This window comes from Protopterus annectens, chromosome 12.part0 (assembly GCF_019279795.1).
Source record: "Protopterus annectens isolate FY-2018-M chromosome 12.part0, PAN1.0, whole genome shotgun sequence".
NCBI classification, from domain to species: Eukaryota; Metazoa; Chordata; order Ceratodontiformes; family Protopteridae; genus Protopterus; species Protopterus annectens.
This window is the reverse complement of record NC_056746.1, coordinates 649,845,709-649,862,513: the sequence shown is the minus strand read 5'-3', so window position 1 is coordinate 649,862,513 and position 16,805 is coordinate 649,845,709. Positions and strand designations below refer to the sequence as shown.

General features: G+C 43.0%; 1 protein-coding gene across 1 annotated transcript in view; it reads right to left on the bottom strand.

Moving 5' to 3' along the window:
• Positions 1-16,805, bottom strand: part of NAA60 (N-alpha-acetyltransferase 60, NatF catalytic subunit) — a 961,262-nt gene that overhangs the window by 233,652 nt on the left and 710,805 nt on the right. Inside the window, exon 5 of the mRNA XM_044089782.1 lies at positions 6,629-6,818. Coding sequence (XP_043945717.1) covers positions 6,662-6,818 — 157 coding nt within the window. The 3' untranslated portion in view covers positions 6,629-6,661. The remainder of the gene's footprint in view (positions 1-6,628; positions 6,819-16,805) is intronic.

Below are 16,805 nucleotides of genomic sequence, written 5' to 3'. Positions count from 1 at the left end.
ACTTGACTGTGATGCCGAGATGCAGGAATAATTGTAGGGTGAATTCTGTTGTCTGAAGCAGTAGATGTTTGGTGAAGGCGGTGATGAGCCAGTCGTCTAGATATGGAAACACCTGGAATCCGTGCAGTCTCAAGTGAGCTGTTACTGTTGCCATACTCTTGGTTAACTCCCTGGAGGCTGTGGTGAGACCAAAGGGCAGCACTCTGAACTGAAAGTGAATGGCTCCTAGCCGAAAGCAGAGAAACCTTCTTAAGCATTTATCCATCTTTATGTGGTAATACGCATCTTGAAGATCTACTGAGCACATCCAATCATTTTCCTCTAGAAAGGGAAGTACTAACTGAACCGTGACCATCCGGAATTTGGACTGTTGAACAAATTTGTTTAGAATGCTGAGATCCAGAATTGGTCTCCAGTCCCCTGTCTTTTTTGGCATTAAAAAGAACCTTGAGTAAAATCCAGATCCTATCTGGTCTGGTGGGACTTCTTGGATGACTCTTTTTTTCTAGCAGTGTTTGTATTTCTAAGGCTGCTTGGTCCTGCTGATTGGGTGGAACATTGGGGAGTCTTCTTTGATTTCTTGGATAAAGAATGAAGGGAATAAGGTAACCCTCTGGTAATAATTCTCAGCACCCAGGCATCAGTGTTTACTTGTCGCCAGGCTGTTGGGTGCAAAGAAAATCTTCCCCCGACTGCTTCCAGAGGTAAACAATCAGACCCCCTTTCAGGAGCGCTGATAATGCTGTCCAGAGAAATAATCTCTAGAACCCTGACTCTGTGAGCCATTCCTGCCTCTTGGATGGCGTCTTCCATTAGAGCTCTTCCTCTGCCCTGAGGGGAGTCTCCACCATGTGTGTCCTGGAAAGGCCTCTGGGACTTTCTGAACCATATCTTCCCACTCCTCTGATTCCTAGAATAAGATCGTTAGGGAGCAGAAAAACATATGCCCACTAAAGGCAGGTTCTTTCCATCTTGCTCACACCTGGCTAGAGTTTCTTTGACTTTGGGGCTGAACAAAGAAGATCCATCAAAAGCAGCATTCACGAAGGAAGACTTAAATGGCTCTGCAAACTCACACAGGCGCATCCAAGTGTGTCATTGAATTGCAACACCTGAACTGATTGACCTTCGGCTGCATATGCAATAAGCCTCAATGATGAATTAGAAATAGCCTCCAGGGTAGCTACCTGAGAGGTCACTTTTTCCTGGACCCCTTCAGATACAGCTCCTGCTAGGGTATCCGACAGTTCCTTGATCAGATCCCTCTGGAGCCTAATGAAATGTATCATGAAATTCAAGGACCTAAGGGTGAAGGCTGATGATGCATAAACCTACTTTCCAAATCTGTCCATCACCCTAGACTCCTAGTTAGGTAGATGAACAGAGGAACTTCCCTCAGCTAGTTCCTTTTTAGTGGCAGCCGCCACCATCATGGCATCTACTGCTAATCCTTTTGCTGAGTGCTGGTGGTCCTCAAGAGCGGAGAGTATTTTATATGGTCTCTGGGAAATTGGTTCTATTGAATCAGGGGCCTTCCAGGCCTGCTGACTAATCAACTTAATGAGACTGACAGCTAGAAGATTCACCCAGGAAGTAGATGGGTGAGGTCCAAAGGCTTGCAAGTACACAGACTCCTCAGAGGTAGGGTCTTTGGGCTTCCAGTTACCCCTCCATTTAAGGATCTCTAGAATGTCTCCAAAGACAATGTCTTCCGGGGGTGACCGGGGGGGGAACCCCACCCATCACTAAAATCCATGTCCTCGGTGATGGACTCTTCAGGGGAGTCCATGTGTTTCCTCTTACACAGCTTCTTCTGAGGGGGATCTTCAGTGGGAATATCTGAAGAGGACTAGAAGGGGTGATTCTTACTCAGAATGTCTCGCATCCTTGGAGCTTGCTGTCCAACCACGGAGGGTGGTGGAAGCTCCAAGTATGCAGGAATCATGAGGTGAGACTCGGGTAACACAGCATCTACCTGGGAACTTACGGTGGCCAAAGCCCTCTCCGTAGCCTGAAAGGCAGCCCCCCCCCCCGAGGAGGGATGGGAGCCAGGAACAGCGACAGAGCAACTCGGAACTGGGGTCAGACTCCGCCACGAGAGACCCACCTCCAAAGCCAGAGCCAAGGAAAGAATGCCAGCCATTGTACTTCAAAGAGGTAAGGATGACTCAGAATAAAAAACAGGAGTCGACTAAAACCCCCTGGACCCGATGGCACTGAACGAGTCATAGCCGTGCCTGGAACCGAAGAGAAGGATGTTGTTCGGTGCTGGGGCCATAGGAACCTGTGTGGTCAGAGTCAAAAACTCTAATGCCTCCGTGAAGTTCAGAGGAAGAACATATGTTGGAGAAGATGGAGGAAGACCCCTAGCTGTCAGAAGCTGATCCACCAACCTCACTATGTCTACTTCAGAAAGACTCCTGGAGGAGTGAACAGACAATTCAGAGGGATATTCTGGCCTTTGTATAAATGGGCTAGGAATCTGACCCAGAAAGGGGTCAACAGACAGGGAATATCTCATCCTGGGTGTGTAGAAAGTTTCAGTCTTCAGCACCGAAGTAAAAGGTATAACCTGCGGAGCAGCAGGAGATGTCGCCACTGACGTGGAAACTAAGGAAGCCAATGGCAGCGCTGGTGTCGTTACCAGTGCTGTAGCCGGTGTCGATGGCACCGAAGTAGTAGATGGTGCCAAGAAATCAGTCCATTCCTTGAGTTTCAGAACCTTTGGTTTCAGTTCCAAACAGGAACCTACAGACGGGTACTTATGTTTTTTAGACGTCGGCACCAAATGACTGGCTTTGGAACCAGAGGCCTGAAGGGGCTTATCAGCCTTGGACAAAGCTTCTTCAAAGGGGCTTTAAGAAGCCCTTTAAGTATGAGTTTATTACGATGTTCTACCAGGGTCCTAGTACTGAAGCCCTGGCAGCAGATACAGCACACTAAATCCAAATGAGGAGCACCCAAACAATAAACACAAGAATCGTGCCCGTCAGAGTTAGGCATTTCTGTGATGCATTCTTGGCACTGCTTAAATCCAGTGGTAGTCTTAGACTTTTCTGCCATATTAGAAGAAAGGAAGGCAGAAACCCAGTCAAAAAGTACACTGCACACTCACACACTCACAGAAGAATGTTTGTGTCTTTCGGCTTTTCCCAGTTAGGGGTCGCCACAGCGGAACTCCGGTCCGCTAATGATTGGCAGTAGAGTTTTACATACTGGCTTGCCGGGCCTAACGCACAACCTTCAATGAAGGAACGCCCATTCACGCATGTCGCTACACAGAAGACGCTCTGAGAATCGAACGGGCAACGTCTAACTCTGAGGCGACAACGCTACCGCAGCACCACCACCGCAGCACACACACTCAGAAGAATAAAAAGGGAAAAATTCTACCAACGTTGGTAGGAAAAATTACCAAATGGTAGTTAGGAAAGGAGAGAGGGGGAACTACCAACAATGGTAGAAGAGAAATACCAGCAGGTACAGGGAATCACAGGAATTAAACCACTCACACAAGAAAAGGTGGGTAGATAAAGGCTAAGAAATACTAAGAGGGTATTAACTAAGACAGACAGATAGCGGATGAATAATTTTAAGATTTTACTTTGCTGTGAGAGAAGAGTTAGCTGACACATTTTTCTATAAGACTGACAAATTAGATCTGATGTAATGTAGAGAGGGACATTGTGGGTAGACTCTTAGCTCAAGAGTTTTTTTGGCTGGCCCGAGCCGTATAATGGCTGAACCGGTTCTGAGGATCGGAACTGTAAACCCCCCCCCCCCAACTGTTAAGAATAGATGAAGATTGACAACATCAGATCTAATGTTATAGTAAGTATATAACTTTCACCAATATAAAATTTAAATTCTACTTAGAATCAGAAAGTATAGACGTGTAAGTTGCAGTTACTTATAAAAGTAGATGTTTGAATTCCTTTCTGCCAAAAAGAGTCTAACTAGTGGTCTCGGCCATACACTCTCTCAAAGGGGACTGAGAAAGCGCCCCTCCAATTTCAATGATCACGGGTCTAATATGGACTCTTGGATGATGTCCTAATTTCGTGTCTTTGGGCATTTCTCCTTCTTCTTCTTACAAGGAAAACCTGGGTCAGCCTGATGCCATAATGTCAGAAGGCCACTGATGCTCCCATTCCTTGTCTAAATATTTTTCTAAGGACTCAGCCCTATGCTTTGTTGTTCTGGAATAAAGACAAGATCATTCCAAATAGGGTATTTATCTATGTTGTTCAAACGTCTGGCTTCAGACCAACCAATGACACTGTGAAATACAGCGACCTGACTAACCTTATACCCTAATGTCGAAGGGGAGGGCATCTACTGTACCAAGAGGAAGGCATTAAAGTCTCTGGTATTCAGGGCAGCCAAGGGCTTCCATAGCAGGAAATCTCAAGGAGTTAATAGTGAAACATGATGAATATCTAACATCTCAGCTGGATTCCCTAGAATTATCTAGAGAAACACCAAATGGTTCTTATGCAGGTGCTTCCTGTTGCTCTTGCACTCTAGAAAATATGTCAGTCATTACAGGTGCAGGGTAGTGGGAGTCCAGCTCTAGAGAGGTGTTAAATCAAATATGTCCTGAAAGCTAGCACCACAGGAAGGGCGGCTGATGATTTCAGTTCCCCCAAGCCCAAAAGTTTATAATACCTCCACTGTGTTGCTGTAAGTTTCACCTGCCCAGTTGAATAGCTTCTTCATAAGATCAATTGTTTCTCCAAAGGGAATGCTTTCTAAGGGAGTATGGGATCCTAAACACAGTCTGTCATCCCTGTCTTTCTCATACGCCTTGCAAAAGTGGACCTGGCCTAAATATGGCAGAATTCCTTCTCACAGTTCAGTGTCTGACAACCTTTTGAAGGTTGGGATCCCTATTCTTTTTCTTTTGTCTCATTAGCCTTAAAATCACAGGTGCACAGCTTTGTGCAAGCAATAATGAGTAACTTTATGAAAAGCTCCAAGTATTCCGCTACAAATCATATATAATCAAGCTGAAGTGGAACTGCAAAAGAAGCCTGAATCAGAGGCTTGACTAGGTCAGACATCAGGGTCACAGACTTTTAAAGGGCCAACAGCATTGCTGCTGGAAAAAGAGTGGGATGACAGGACTGGATGCCCATTCATAAAAAAATGTCTATCTATATTTATATCTATACATATATACTAGATATTTCACTAGGTTGTTTTGAATGGAGATGGAGGTCTCCTGAAGGTCCCCCAAAGAAAAGCTGCCCCCAACCCAGCTGCCAGAAACTAGGATACAGTTGTGGTGTAGAGACTAAAACCACTTAGGCCTGGCTTCCTCAAAATATTGCAATTCATTTTGCTAATCTCCAAAAGTAATGCTGTCAGAAGGGTAAAACAAAAGGGCACCTGCCCTGAGTGCCAACATGTAGGGGGTTGCCAAGTCTGACAGCTTACAATCTTTCATTAAACAACTGTAATCATTAATAAGACTGCCTGTAAGCTGTCAAATGTTTGTTCTTTTTTAAAGGTAGCTACCTTAAAAAAAAAGAAGTTTGACAGTTTATAAGCTGCCTCATAAGTGACTGTGAGTGCTTGTTGGAGAAATTGTAAACCATCATCAAGATTCTTTTTTAAGTAATTACCTTAAACAACTTTTTTAAGGGTTTGATTGGAGAGCAACAAATGCAGGTACTGCCATACGTGCCAAATTCCCATGCTGCAAATCTATCAAAAAGGGATACTACAAGTGTAATTAGTGCTGGGAAAGGAACCTTGACTAGGCGCGGTTGGTTCTGGGCTTCACTATGACTGAACCCTCAGGGCTTAGTAATGCTACAGGGTGTCTAGGATCTCATGCTCTTCACCTGCAAATTCTCCTATTAATACCTCCCTCAGCTTGCTCAACTTATGTATTTATAGATATTTTGGGAGAAGTATTTTGGCCATTTGCTTTTCTTTTTGAATCAAAATCAAAACAAATGGCTGAATCACATCCTACACAAAAACAAAATAAATACTGCAAATGACAGTCCTTAGGAAGAAACTTTTAACCATGGATGCACTTACTGGTGACTTTTTTCAGGGAAATTATCAGCCACCTGAATCTTAGACACAAACCGCTACGTACTAACGGAAATCTGAGCTGCAGAAGGCAAAAGCCAAGAAAAGGTAGTTACCACTTTTGTTTTTTTACCTGGAAGTGTCTCATGAATGTGAATAAGTTGGACAAATATTCACTCAGGTGGTCAATAAATTAAATAAATAAACTGGATATGGTAGAGGCTATTTTCCCCTTTACAAATGAGTTTCTGGCTTACATCCTTGGAGTAGAAAGTAACACCCTGCACCTAGTACAGGAATGTCCAACTGCTCCTAAATTCTTTTTGAATGACTGCTCGCCACTGGTGGCTAAATTCAATTTAACCATGAAAAAACTGCATCAGTTATTATTACAATGAACACCATGTCATATTACAAGGGTCAACAATGAAGTGAGTCAAGAACTCTAGGTTGATAAGGATCTAAGTAAAAAAAAAAAAATCAGAAAATCTGATAGCATTGACCAGTAAAAGAAATAAAGCAGCACTCCAATGAAATACTATTCTTAACAGCTACATTGAAATGATTTCTCAATGTTTCATACCTTGTAATAACATTCAAGGCACTTTCACCATTCTTACATTGTCCTGCTGTACTCTACGCTGCTCTTGGCTGAAATTCCTGACCAAGGTAAAAAACTTCTTAAAATGCTCTGAGCTTGACGGTACAATCTCTGAGGAATGGAGCAAGGACTTAGGTTTGCTAGAGTGGAGCCAATATGCTGAATATAATCAGTAGCAATTTGTTAAGGATTACAACAAGGTTAATAAAGTGTCATTTTAAACAGTCTGATAATAAATTATTACTCACCTTTAGAAATGTTCCTTACTATAGATGGACAGTACAAGTCTGAAACACAGCTTTCAACCCAAGTCAAACCATCCATATTTTAGTTAGAAATGATTTTTTTATGCACAAGTCCACCACAAAAGGAGGCAGTGATGGCAATATTCACACATTTTTTTTTTTAGTTTTATTTTTTGACTTCCTATTCCCCATACTGACTATCTAGCCCTACTCTTCTGCCTGATCCATTAACCCATTTGTTTCCCATAGGTAAGAACCCTACATCCCATTTGTACAACTAAGCAAAATGGAATTGGAAGCCAACTGTTATAAAGACCTAAAAATGTGTTCTAACAGTGCTATAATAAAAACTAAAAATACTGTGCCTTGCTGTAATCGCCAGTCTTGTCACTATATAAATATAAGAACAATATTTTTGTATACTCTAATACAAGTAAGACATTTTATTTTCACACATTTACCACTTGTAAAACCAAGAATGTGGTTTACTTAGCCACCTGTGAGAAATGCACTTCATTTTATGTTTGAAATCCAACAGGATGTTAAAAAAAAGGATAGCCCAACACCTATCTGACATACGTAGGGAAGTGGAGACTAATGCCTTAGCTAAACATATCATAAGCTCAAATAAAATACATATATTTATATTTAGGGTTATAAAAAAACATTGAAAGAAGTATTAGAGGAGAGGATATGTTGAGTACTAAGAATGTTGAGTACAGATGGATTAATTACTTTCAAGCAGATGTACCCCCTGGGCTGAATGATACTGTGAGTTTGAAACCTGTTCTTAAGAGAAGGTCCCTTTTTCCATGAAACAAGCACTTAATTGTGTATTTTAATTATTTTATTGTTGCTGAGCTTCTAATGGTTTGAATTTATGTAGTGTATATATATATATATATATATATATATATATATATATATATATATATATATATATGAAAATGTGTTTTAGTATGATTTTAAGCACTGAAGTAAAGTTTTATCTCAAATGGTTTGCTATTAAACTTATTTATACATCACTTTGTGAGTTCCTTTTGCTTTTTATTTTTTCTTACTTGTGGAGGGAAAGTACAGCACATATCCTTCTCTTCACTGTTGCAGTATTCTTTACAATAGGGATCTCCTGCCAGGGGCAGCCTGGCGTCTGATCAGTATACCAAAGCTTTTTGGTTGTAAAGGGTATGCCATATGTCACACTATGCTCACAAAGCACAGTATAGGGCATAAAGGTGATGTCTGGACATACCATCCTCAGAAGTTCTTTGCTGCTAGCCCAAACTCCATCTTCGATTGTCGATCTGAATGCTCGTTTGTCTGCTGGTTTCTACTGCTTTCAGATAAGTGCCCCATTGGGGGTTTTGGTTTTATTACCTTACGTTTGCCTTATCTGGTTGTTGGGTTTCATGTCATCCAAAAAGGGGAAATAACAGTGCAGGAGACAGATTCCTCATAAAGATCATCATAAGTAGTGCTTGTTCTGTTTAGGAGCTTCCAACAATATGTCTTTCCAGATTTGCTAGTTTGTCCCCAAGACATTGTTGAGTTGGCTTTCTTCCCTTGCAATTTACATAGACAACCAACAATTTAAATTGTTGGCTAAGGATACCATGGAAGGATCTTCTTGGCCTAAGGGCGAGCCGTCTGAGAAGAAAAAGACCAAGAAAGTCTGGTCTGATTCTTCGGCTGTACCACATCCACCAGATGTCTCTCTTGAGGCTGGTGAAAGCCCAGAGGATCATCTGGCTTCTTTTTCAGATTCCTCTGTTGCGACAACTTCAGAGGCTGGCATGTCCATGGAGTTCTTCCTCCTCGGATGTACAGGGGGAACTGTGGTTGGTTTTTAATGAAGGGACAAGTGGTGTTCTTCAAATTTTAGTAAGGGAAGAGTTTCCAACTACAATTATTGAGTGCCATCAGGGGTCTGAGACTCCAATTTTTTTTAAGGCTGATGTCCCACTCAAAAAGTAACAGAAAACTAAACGTATTTTGCCTGCTACTAAAAATCTTCAGTGTGAATAGCAAAACTTTACTCAAGGCCTGTTTAATGCCCTTAAGCCTCCACAGAGTGTTTCTGTTCCAGCTCCTCCTTGGTCTTATACCCCTCTTAAGAGACCCAGGGAGTAGGATTCTTCTGAAGAGGATGCTGCTGACTCTGACAAAGAGTTCCTCACTTATTCCTCCAAGATTCCTTCATACTTGACTATGGTTTTGAGGAAGAAGAGTGCATCAGTCCTGACTCTATTTCTGAGGAGATTTCTTTTGGTGATACTGTTTCCAGAATGATGGAATTTTTCAGATGAGACTGTGCTCAAGTGTCATGTTCAGAAGAGCTACTATGAGCTTCTTCAAATGGAGTCTCCTAGACCCTCTGCTGCTCTTCCTGTTCTTGCAATCTTGCTGGATGCCTTTTGCATCAGCAGACAATAGCTGACTAAACGAACTGGCTTCCTCTCAAATATGGTTAGCCACTAGGCCTCTAAAAGTGACTTGATGACATAGCCCATTCCCAAACCTGCAAGGCTTCTTTGCATGGTGAGTATTCAAGACAGCTGCACATTGAGTAAACATTTTAGAGCTACTCCAGTGTGAAAACTGAGAAAAGCCAGTAAAAGTTACTGGTATCGACATAAATTCAGTTACTTTCTAGTAATTACACTGCCTGAATATTAGCAAACAAATTCGGAGAAAATAAATGTAAATCAATCAGAAAAGCAGAAAAAAGGCTCTGGCTAAGAAGAAAGTACAGCTGTGTACACTTACCATAAATGTAGATGTTCGAGTGTATTCACTGTTGCAGTCATTACATTTGGGTAATCTGCTGGCAGGTTGCCCTCAGTCGGCCTGAATTCCAAAGTCTTGGGTCCTGCGTCAGTTGCTGTCTTCTCTTCCATGACGTCAGGTCGTCAGGGGTATAAAACATACAGCCGACGCCATTTTCTTTAGTTTTTCTTGCCCCCGTTGTCAGGTGCCCCCAAAAAGGTAGCAATATTCTAAATATATATATATATATATATATATATATATATATATATATATACATGCATCAATATAAACTTTACCTTCATCTACAAGCAAATACACCACATAGGGTGTAGAAGATATAGAAGGAAAGATAAATTGTAGAATGACAGGGGGATGGCAGGAGGGTAACCTGGACTGCAACAGTGAATACACTTGAACATCTACATTTATGGTAAGTGTACACCATTGTACTATGTTCTTCGTGTTTCACTGTTGCAGTCATTACATTTGGGTAGAATCCTAAAGCTATGGTTGGGAAGCTAGAGCTAAACATCATTAGGTGAGGCTGTAAGGCCCTGCAGCACTGCAGTGGCAAAGCCTGCCCTGGACTTAGAGAAGAGAGGCAAATGGTAATGCTTTGTAATGGTGTGAACAGAACTCCAAGTAGCAGCCTCTAGAATGTCCTTGGTTGGTACTCCTCTGAGAAAGGGTGCTAAAGTAGCTGTAGCCCTGGTGCAGTGAGACCTAATACCCTTGGGCACAGGTTTGCCATGGTATAAGTAGCAGAAATGGATGCAATGGCTTATCCACTTTGAAATTGTCTGCTTTGAAACAGCCTTTACTTCTGATCCTGCAGCATATGACACTAGTAATTGCTCAGTTTTTATTAGAGCTTTAGTCCTGCTCAAGTAGAATCATAGCTGTCTGTGTACGTCCAAGGAATGCAGAATTCACTCCCCTTTGTTCTGCGAATTTGGATAAAAAGTTGGCAGATGAATTGTTTGGTTAAGAGCCACACTGGAAATGACCTTAGGCATAAAAGTAGGATTTGTCCTCAGAGATACCCTGTCTGGGTAAAATATGATAAAAGTCTCTACAGCCATGAGGGCCTGCAGCTCTGAAACTCTTCTTGCTGAAGTAATGGCTAGTAGCAGAGCTGTCTTCCATGACAAGAACTTTATATCAGCTGTAGCAGCTGGTTCAAATGGAGGCTGGGTGAGCTTTTCCAAAACATAATTGAGGTCCCATGCAGGTAACGATATCTTCTAGGAGGCCTTAAATTTTTGGCTCCTCAAATATACTGCTTTAGTAAAGGATGAGAAAAGATTGGTGGCTCTTTGTAATGAGCCGAAATGGCAGAGGCATGGATTTTGATTGATGAGAAAGATAGGCCTTTGTCCAGCATCTCAGTTAAGCATTGTAATATCTGAGGAATATGCGGTTCTGCTGTATCAGTTCCTTGTGCTTGATTCCAAGCACAGAATCTCTTCCATTTGTCAGGATACGATTTTCTGGTACTAGGCCTTCTGGCTTCCAAAATGACATCCATCACAGCTTTACTGAGAGGTGTCGTCTGCATGTTTACAGGATTAGCCATGCTGCCAGGTTCAGAGTCTGCAGTTGATTGCGCAGGATCTGATTGTTTTGCTGGGACAGTAGGTGTGGTTTTTGAGGCAAGGTCAAAGCTGGGTATTGAGATAAGTTCCTTAGGATTGGGTACCAGTATTGGTGGGGCCAGTCCGGGGCAATTAATATTATCTTTGGCTTCTCTTGTCTGACTTTTAGAAGGACCCTGGGTAGAACAGGCAGAGGAGGAAAGGCGTAAACTGATAGGTTTTTCCAACTGAAGGATAGGGCGTCCACTTTCCATGCTTGTCTGTGATAAGTCCTTGTGCAGAATCTTTTCAGTTGATAATTTTGAGGACAGGCAAAAAGATCTATGTCTGGGCTCCCTGCTATCATGCTGAAGACTTGTGGATTTAGTTTCCACTTGTGAGGATCCATAAGGTTTCTGCTTAAATCGTCTGCCAGAGTGTTTTGTTTTACTGGCAGGAATTGAGCTTGAAGATTTATTTGGTAAGTCAAAGCTGTGTCCCACAATGCCATGGTTAATCTGCAAAGGGGGTATGAGTGTGTGCCTCCTTGCTTGTTTATATACCACATGACTGTGGTGTTGTCCGTCTTTATCAGTAGTTGTCCTGGATGAAGCAAGTCCTTGAAGGCTGTTAAGGCATTTTGAACAGCTAGCATCTCTTTCTGGTTGATATGTACATGCAATCTGATTGGGTGCCCATATGCCCTGAATGCATCTTCCTGCCATGTGGGCCCCCCAGGCATAATCTGAGGCATCTGTTGTTAAGGTTTGGCTGGCAGGGGTAGAGTGAAGGGCTGTCCCATGTTTTGGTGACAGGCCTTTGCCCACCACAGAAACTCTTGCTGCAGGCAGGGGATGAAAGGAATCATTGTTTCCAGACTGTCTGAATGTTGACTCCATAAACTTTTTAGGTACCATTAAAGTTTCCTCATATGCAGTCTTGCATATGGAATTAGTAGGATGCAGGATGCCATGAAGCTCAGAGACTGCAGAATTTGTCTTGCAGAAGATTGGGCTTTTGTTGCCATCAATTTGAAGTAGTCAGTTGCCTTTGTTTGTCTGGCGTGAGGTAAGCCATCTGGGCAGTTGTATTCAAGCTTGCACCCAGGAATGTTATATTTTGAGAGGGTACCAGTTGTGATTTCTTTTCATTTATTGTGCACCCTAGGCATGTTACAAGCCTTTTCACAAACGCCAGGTGTCATAGAAGAGTGTCCTTGTTCTCTGCTTGAATGAGAAAGTCGTCCAAGTAAGGATATATTTGAATACTTCTTTGTCTGCAAAATGCAATTACTGGTGCCGGGCACTTTGTAAAGACCCTGGGCGCAGTACATAAGCTAAAGGGCAGTGCAGAGAATTGGTAATGCATTAAGCCAGCCTTGAATCTGAGGTATCTTCTGCACAACTGTCTTATTGGGACATGCAGGTACGCCTCTTTTATGTCTAAAGTCACCAGCCAAGCATTCTTGCCCAGCATGGGCAGAAGCTGTTGTAAGGTGAGCATTTTGAATTCAGGAATGTCCAGGTATGTGCTCAAAATCGATAAATCCAGTATTGGTCACCAGGCTGTGTCCTTTCTGGGTACCAAGAACAGTCTTGAGTAAAAGCCTTGTCCTTTTTCCTGTTCTGGTACTGCTGAATGGCCCCCATATCCATGAGGGATGTAACCTGTTTCTGTGCCTCTGCCCATTGTTTTTTTGGCAGATCTGGCCAACCATTTGTCATTGGCAGAGTGTGGAAATGGAATCTGTATCCCTGCGATATGATGTTTAGTACCCACTTGTCCTTGGTTATTAAATGCCAATTTTGAGCAAAAAGTGCTATTTTTCCCCCTATGGGTGCTGCCAAAAGATAAGTGCTTGGTGTAGCAGAGGGAAGTCATTGAGATTGTTTTCTGTAGGTTTGCGTTTTATCTCCAATAGATTTGGAGGTGGAGGCGCCCCATTGCTTTGACCTGTATGAGTCCTGAGCCTGGTACCTGGATCCCTTAGGGCATCTGGATTTGCCCCTTTGAGCTCTGTCTGACACAGGAAAGGACCAATTTTTTGTAGGCCAGTGTCTACTGAATCTAGGTGGCTGCACTTGTAAGAAATCTTTAACAGTTTGTATAGACTTAGCTTTGTCTTCCATTTTCTTTAAACCCTCTTCTGCCTTAATACCAAAGAGAGAATCATGCTGTAAAGGTGCATCTAGCAATTTAGCTTTAACATGATCAGGCAAATTTTGTTCCTTTAATCAGGCATGCCTCCTAATCACAGATCCAGTAACTGCGGCCCTGCAGGAGGCCTCTAAAGAATCAAAACCACATTGCAAAATATGCTTTCCAACTTGTTCAGCTGGATGCAATAATTCCTGCAATTCCTTACTTTCTGCACATTCTGAAATCAACATCATTTCCTGTTTCCGCAATCCCATAACATGTTCATAGGTTGGTACTAGGCTATCGGCCCTAGGGCCTATGCAAGCCTAGCCATAACAATTCCCTGGATATTTCTTCCCACAATATTTACTTCTCCAGGCCCCTGTCTAGCAGGGCGACTGACATGATCCCTGGGGTGAATTTCCTATCTCCCATCCAATCATCAAGGTTCCTTTTGAAGAGCGCCAAAGAGGCGCTCTGCTTGATATGTATGGGCAGTCTATTCCAGAGTATGGGGAGTCTCTGGGTCAGGAACCTATCCCTCCAGCATGTTTTGTTCATTGTGATGACAAGGTTTAGATCCCTGGAGCGTGTGGCTCTGAGGGATTGGGATTTCTTTAAGCGGAGCATGTCCAACAGCTCAGGGTTTGACATAGCCTTGTATGTTAAGCAGAGATCGCCTCTGAGTAGACAATATGCCACAGAGTATAGCTGGAGTTTTTTTTAGACGGTCAGTATATGGCATCTGCTTTAGGCCTGTGATTCTTTTAGTGAGGTATTTCTGTGGCCTTTCAAACTGTTGCAGATGTCTTGTGAGGTACATACCAAACGAGGCATTATACTCTATAATGGGTCTAATGAGGGACGAGTACAGTGGGACAATGACCTCCTTTTTTCTGGATGAAAAGCCCTTAGTGATGAGGTGTGCCACATAGAAGGATTTCCTGACTGTTGTGGCAATGTGGTTATCGAAAGTGAGACCACTGTCCACCTGTGTGTCCCTAAGTCTCTCATCACACTTTCGATGTTTAGTGTCCTGCCGCCTATGTGGTAATTCATGGGTACATGTTTTTTTCCAAAGGAGATAATTATACATTTCTTGGCATTAAGCTTGAGCCCATGGCTCTGGCACCAGGCATCTATTTCTGTAAGGTCCTTTTGTAGAATATCCACATCATTTGGGGATTCAATAATGGCTCCCAGTTTGCAGTCATCTGCAAACTTTGTTAGCCAGAGTCCCTTAGTGTTGGCCTGTACTTCAGAGAAGTAGATGCCAAACAAGAGTGGTCCCAGGACTGAACCCTGAGATACTCCACTTGTTATTTGTCTGGAGCTGGATTTGGAGTCGGCTACTTTTACTGTCTGGGTTCTGTCAGTAAGCCAGTTAGCAACCCATCGAGTGACGTAGGGATTTATGCCCAGCTTAGTAAGCTTATCTATGATTCCAGAGTGGGGGATGGTGTCAAAGGCCTTGGCGAGGTCCAGATAGGCTGTGTGGACTGCCTTACCCTCTACCACAGCTCTGGAGACCGATTCGAAGTCAATCAGATTCAGGAGACAAGATCGGCCCTTCACAAACCCAAACTGGGTGGGGTCTAGTGTTTGAAGGTTGCCAATGTCTTTGTTTACAAGTTCCATGATAATGCGTTCCATGCCCTTGCAAATCAGGCTTGTCAGACTGATGGGACTGTAGTTCCCGGGATCCAAGGTGGATCCTCCCTTGTGGAGCGGGATAACTGTAGCTGTGCGTCACTCAGTGGGCATGAAGCCTGAAGTGAGGCTATGATTAAACATGACACTTAGGTGAGGTGCCAGTTCATTTTGTAGTTCATGTAGTACACAGCCTGGGATGTCATCTGGTCCCATGGATACTGTATTCTTAGCTTTGGAGAGTGCGTTTTCTACCTGTGTGGCCGTGATTATCGGAATTTGGCAATCTTTTGGTATTGAGATGGGCCCTTTAGGGGGTGAGAGTGGGGTGAAGTTGGCACTGAATCGATCTGCCAGGATATTGGCAATATCCTTGGGATCAGTATATTTAATGCCATTCTGTTGTAACTCAGAGCAGATCTGAGCATTGCCATTTAGATTTTTGACATAACTATCGAATGCCTTGTGGTTGTCTTTGGAATCTTTGGCAATTTTATTTTCGTAACTAGCTTTTGAGGATTTTATGAGGGATCTCAGCTTCTTACTGAGGCTGGTGAGGAAGTTTTTTGCATCCTGGGATTTTCCTCTTTTTTGAAACAGTTTCTTCCTTCTGTTGTATAGTTTGTTTATAGCAGGGGACCACCAGATTGGCTTCCTTTTTTTGGAGAAGAGCATCTTGGTTCGATTTGGTATGGCACGATTCATGCACGAGTGGATGTGCTCGTACAGTGCCTTAGTGTAGGATTCTGCAGTCGAACTTCCAGATCCCATCTGCGTGGGTGTTGTGAAGTTTGTCACTTCTGACTTCAGTAGCTTGAAGTTGGCTTTGGAGAAGTTTTTTAAGGAGATTTCCTTACTGGGGGGGTGGGGGTGTGATGTGGATGTCAAGGGTGATTTGCTTATGGTCAGACCTGACCAATGAGGGGGTGACCACTGGTGTGGAACATCTATCTCCCATGTTGGTAATGACCAGGTCTAGGATATTGGAGCCCCTGGTGGGGCAATGGATTAGTAGAGCCAGGGCGTTGGAATTTATGAATTCCAAGAACCGCTGGGAAAAGGAGTTGGTACCCGAGTAGTTTTCCCAATTAATGGCAGGGTAGTTGAAATTACCCAGTATTAGGGTGTTTGGTTGTATCTTAATATTTTCCAGTATGTTTAGAAAGGTGTAGTGAGAATCTTGGGGCATGGATGGGGATCTGTAGCAAGCTACAATTTGGATTGCAGTCTTACCTAGTGTTAGTTGCACCTGGAGAATTTTAGATGCATTGTGTTGGGCAACTAGCCTGGAGGTGTGAATATCCTTGATGAATATGGACACTCCTCCACCTTTAGTATTTCGGTCCTGGTTTTGTGGCCGAAAAGTGTGGTAAGAATTGCAGCCTGGTATTGCAGGGGTGCTCTCTGGAGCCTTGAACCAGGTCTCAGTTACTGCACAGACATCGATGTTCTCCATTCTTAGGAGTGCCTCGAGAGAGTGCATTTTGAGGTTTAGACTTCTAGCATTGAGTAGCATTACCTTCAGATTTTGCCTGCTTCTATTTGTTACGGTGGTAGTTTTATCCTTTGAACCTTGCCTAAAAAAGGCACTATAGGGGTGGCAAGAGCTTTAGCCAGGAATCTGAATCCCAATCCCAGGGGTGACAGGTGCAGACCATCTCTGGCAAAGCATCGTGGTTAGTCGATCATGTCTTCCCAGGCAGACAAATACTGGATCCCCTTTGAATGACACCAGAAGCTTAGCCAATTGCTGAAGTCAATCATTTTGTCCTTATACTGTGG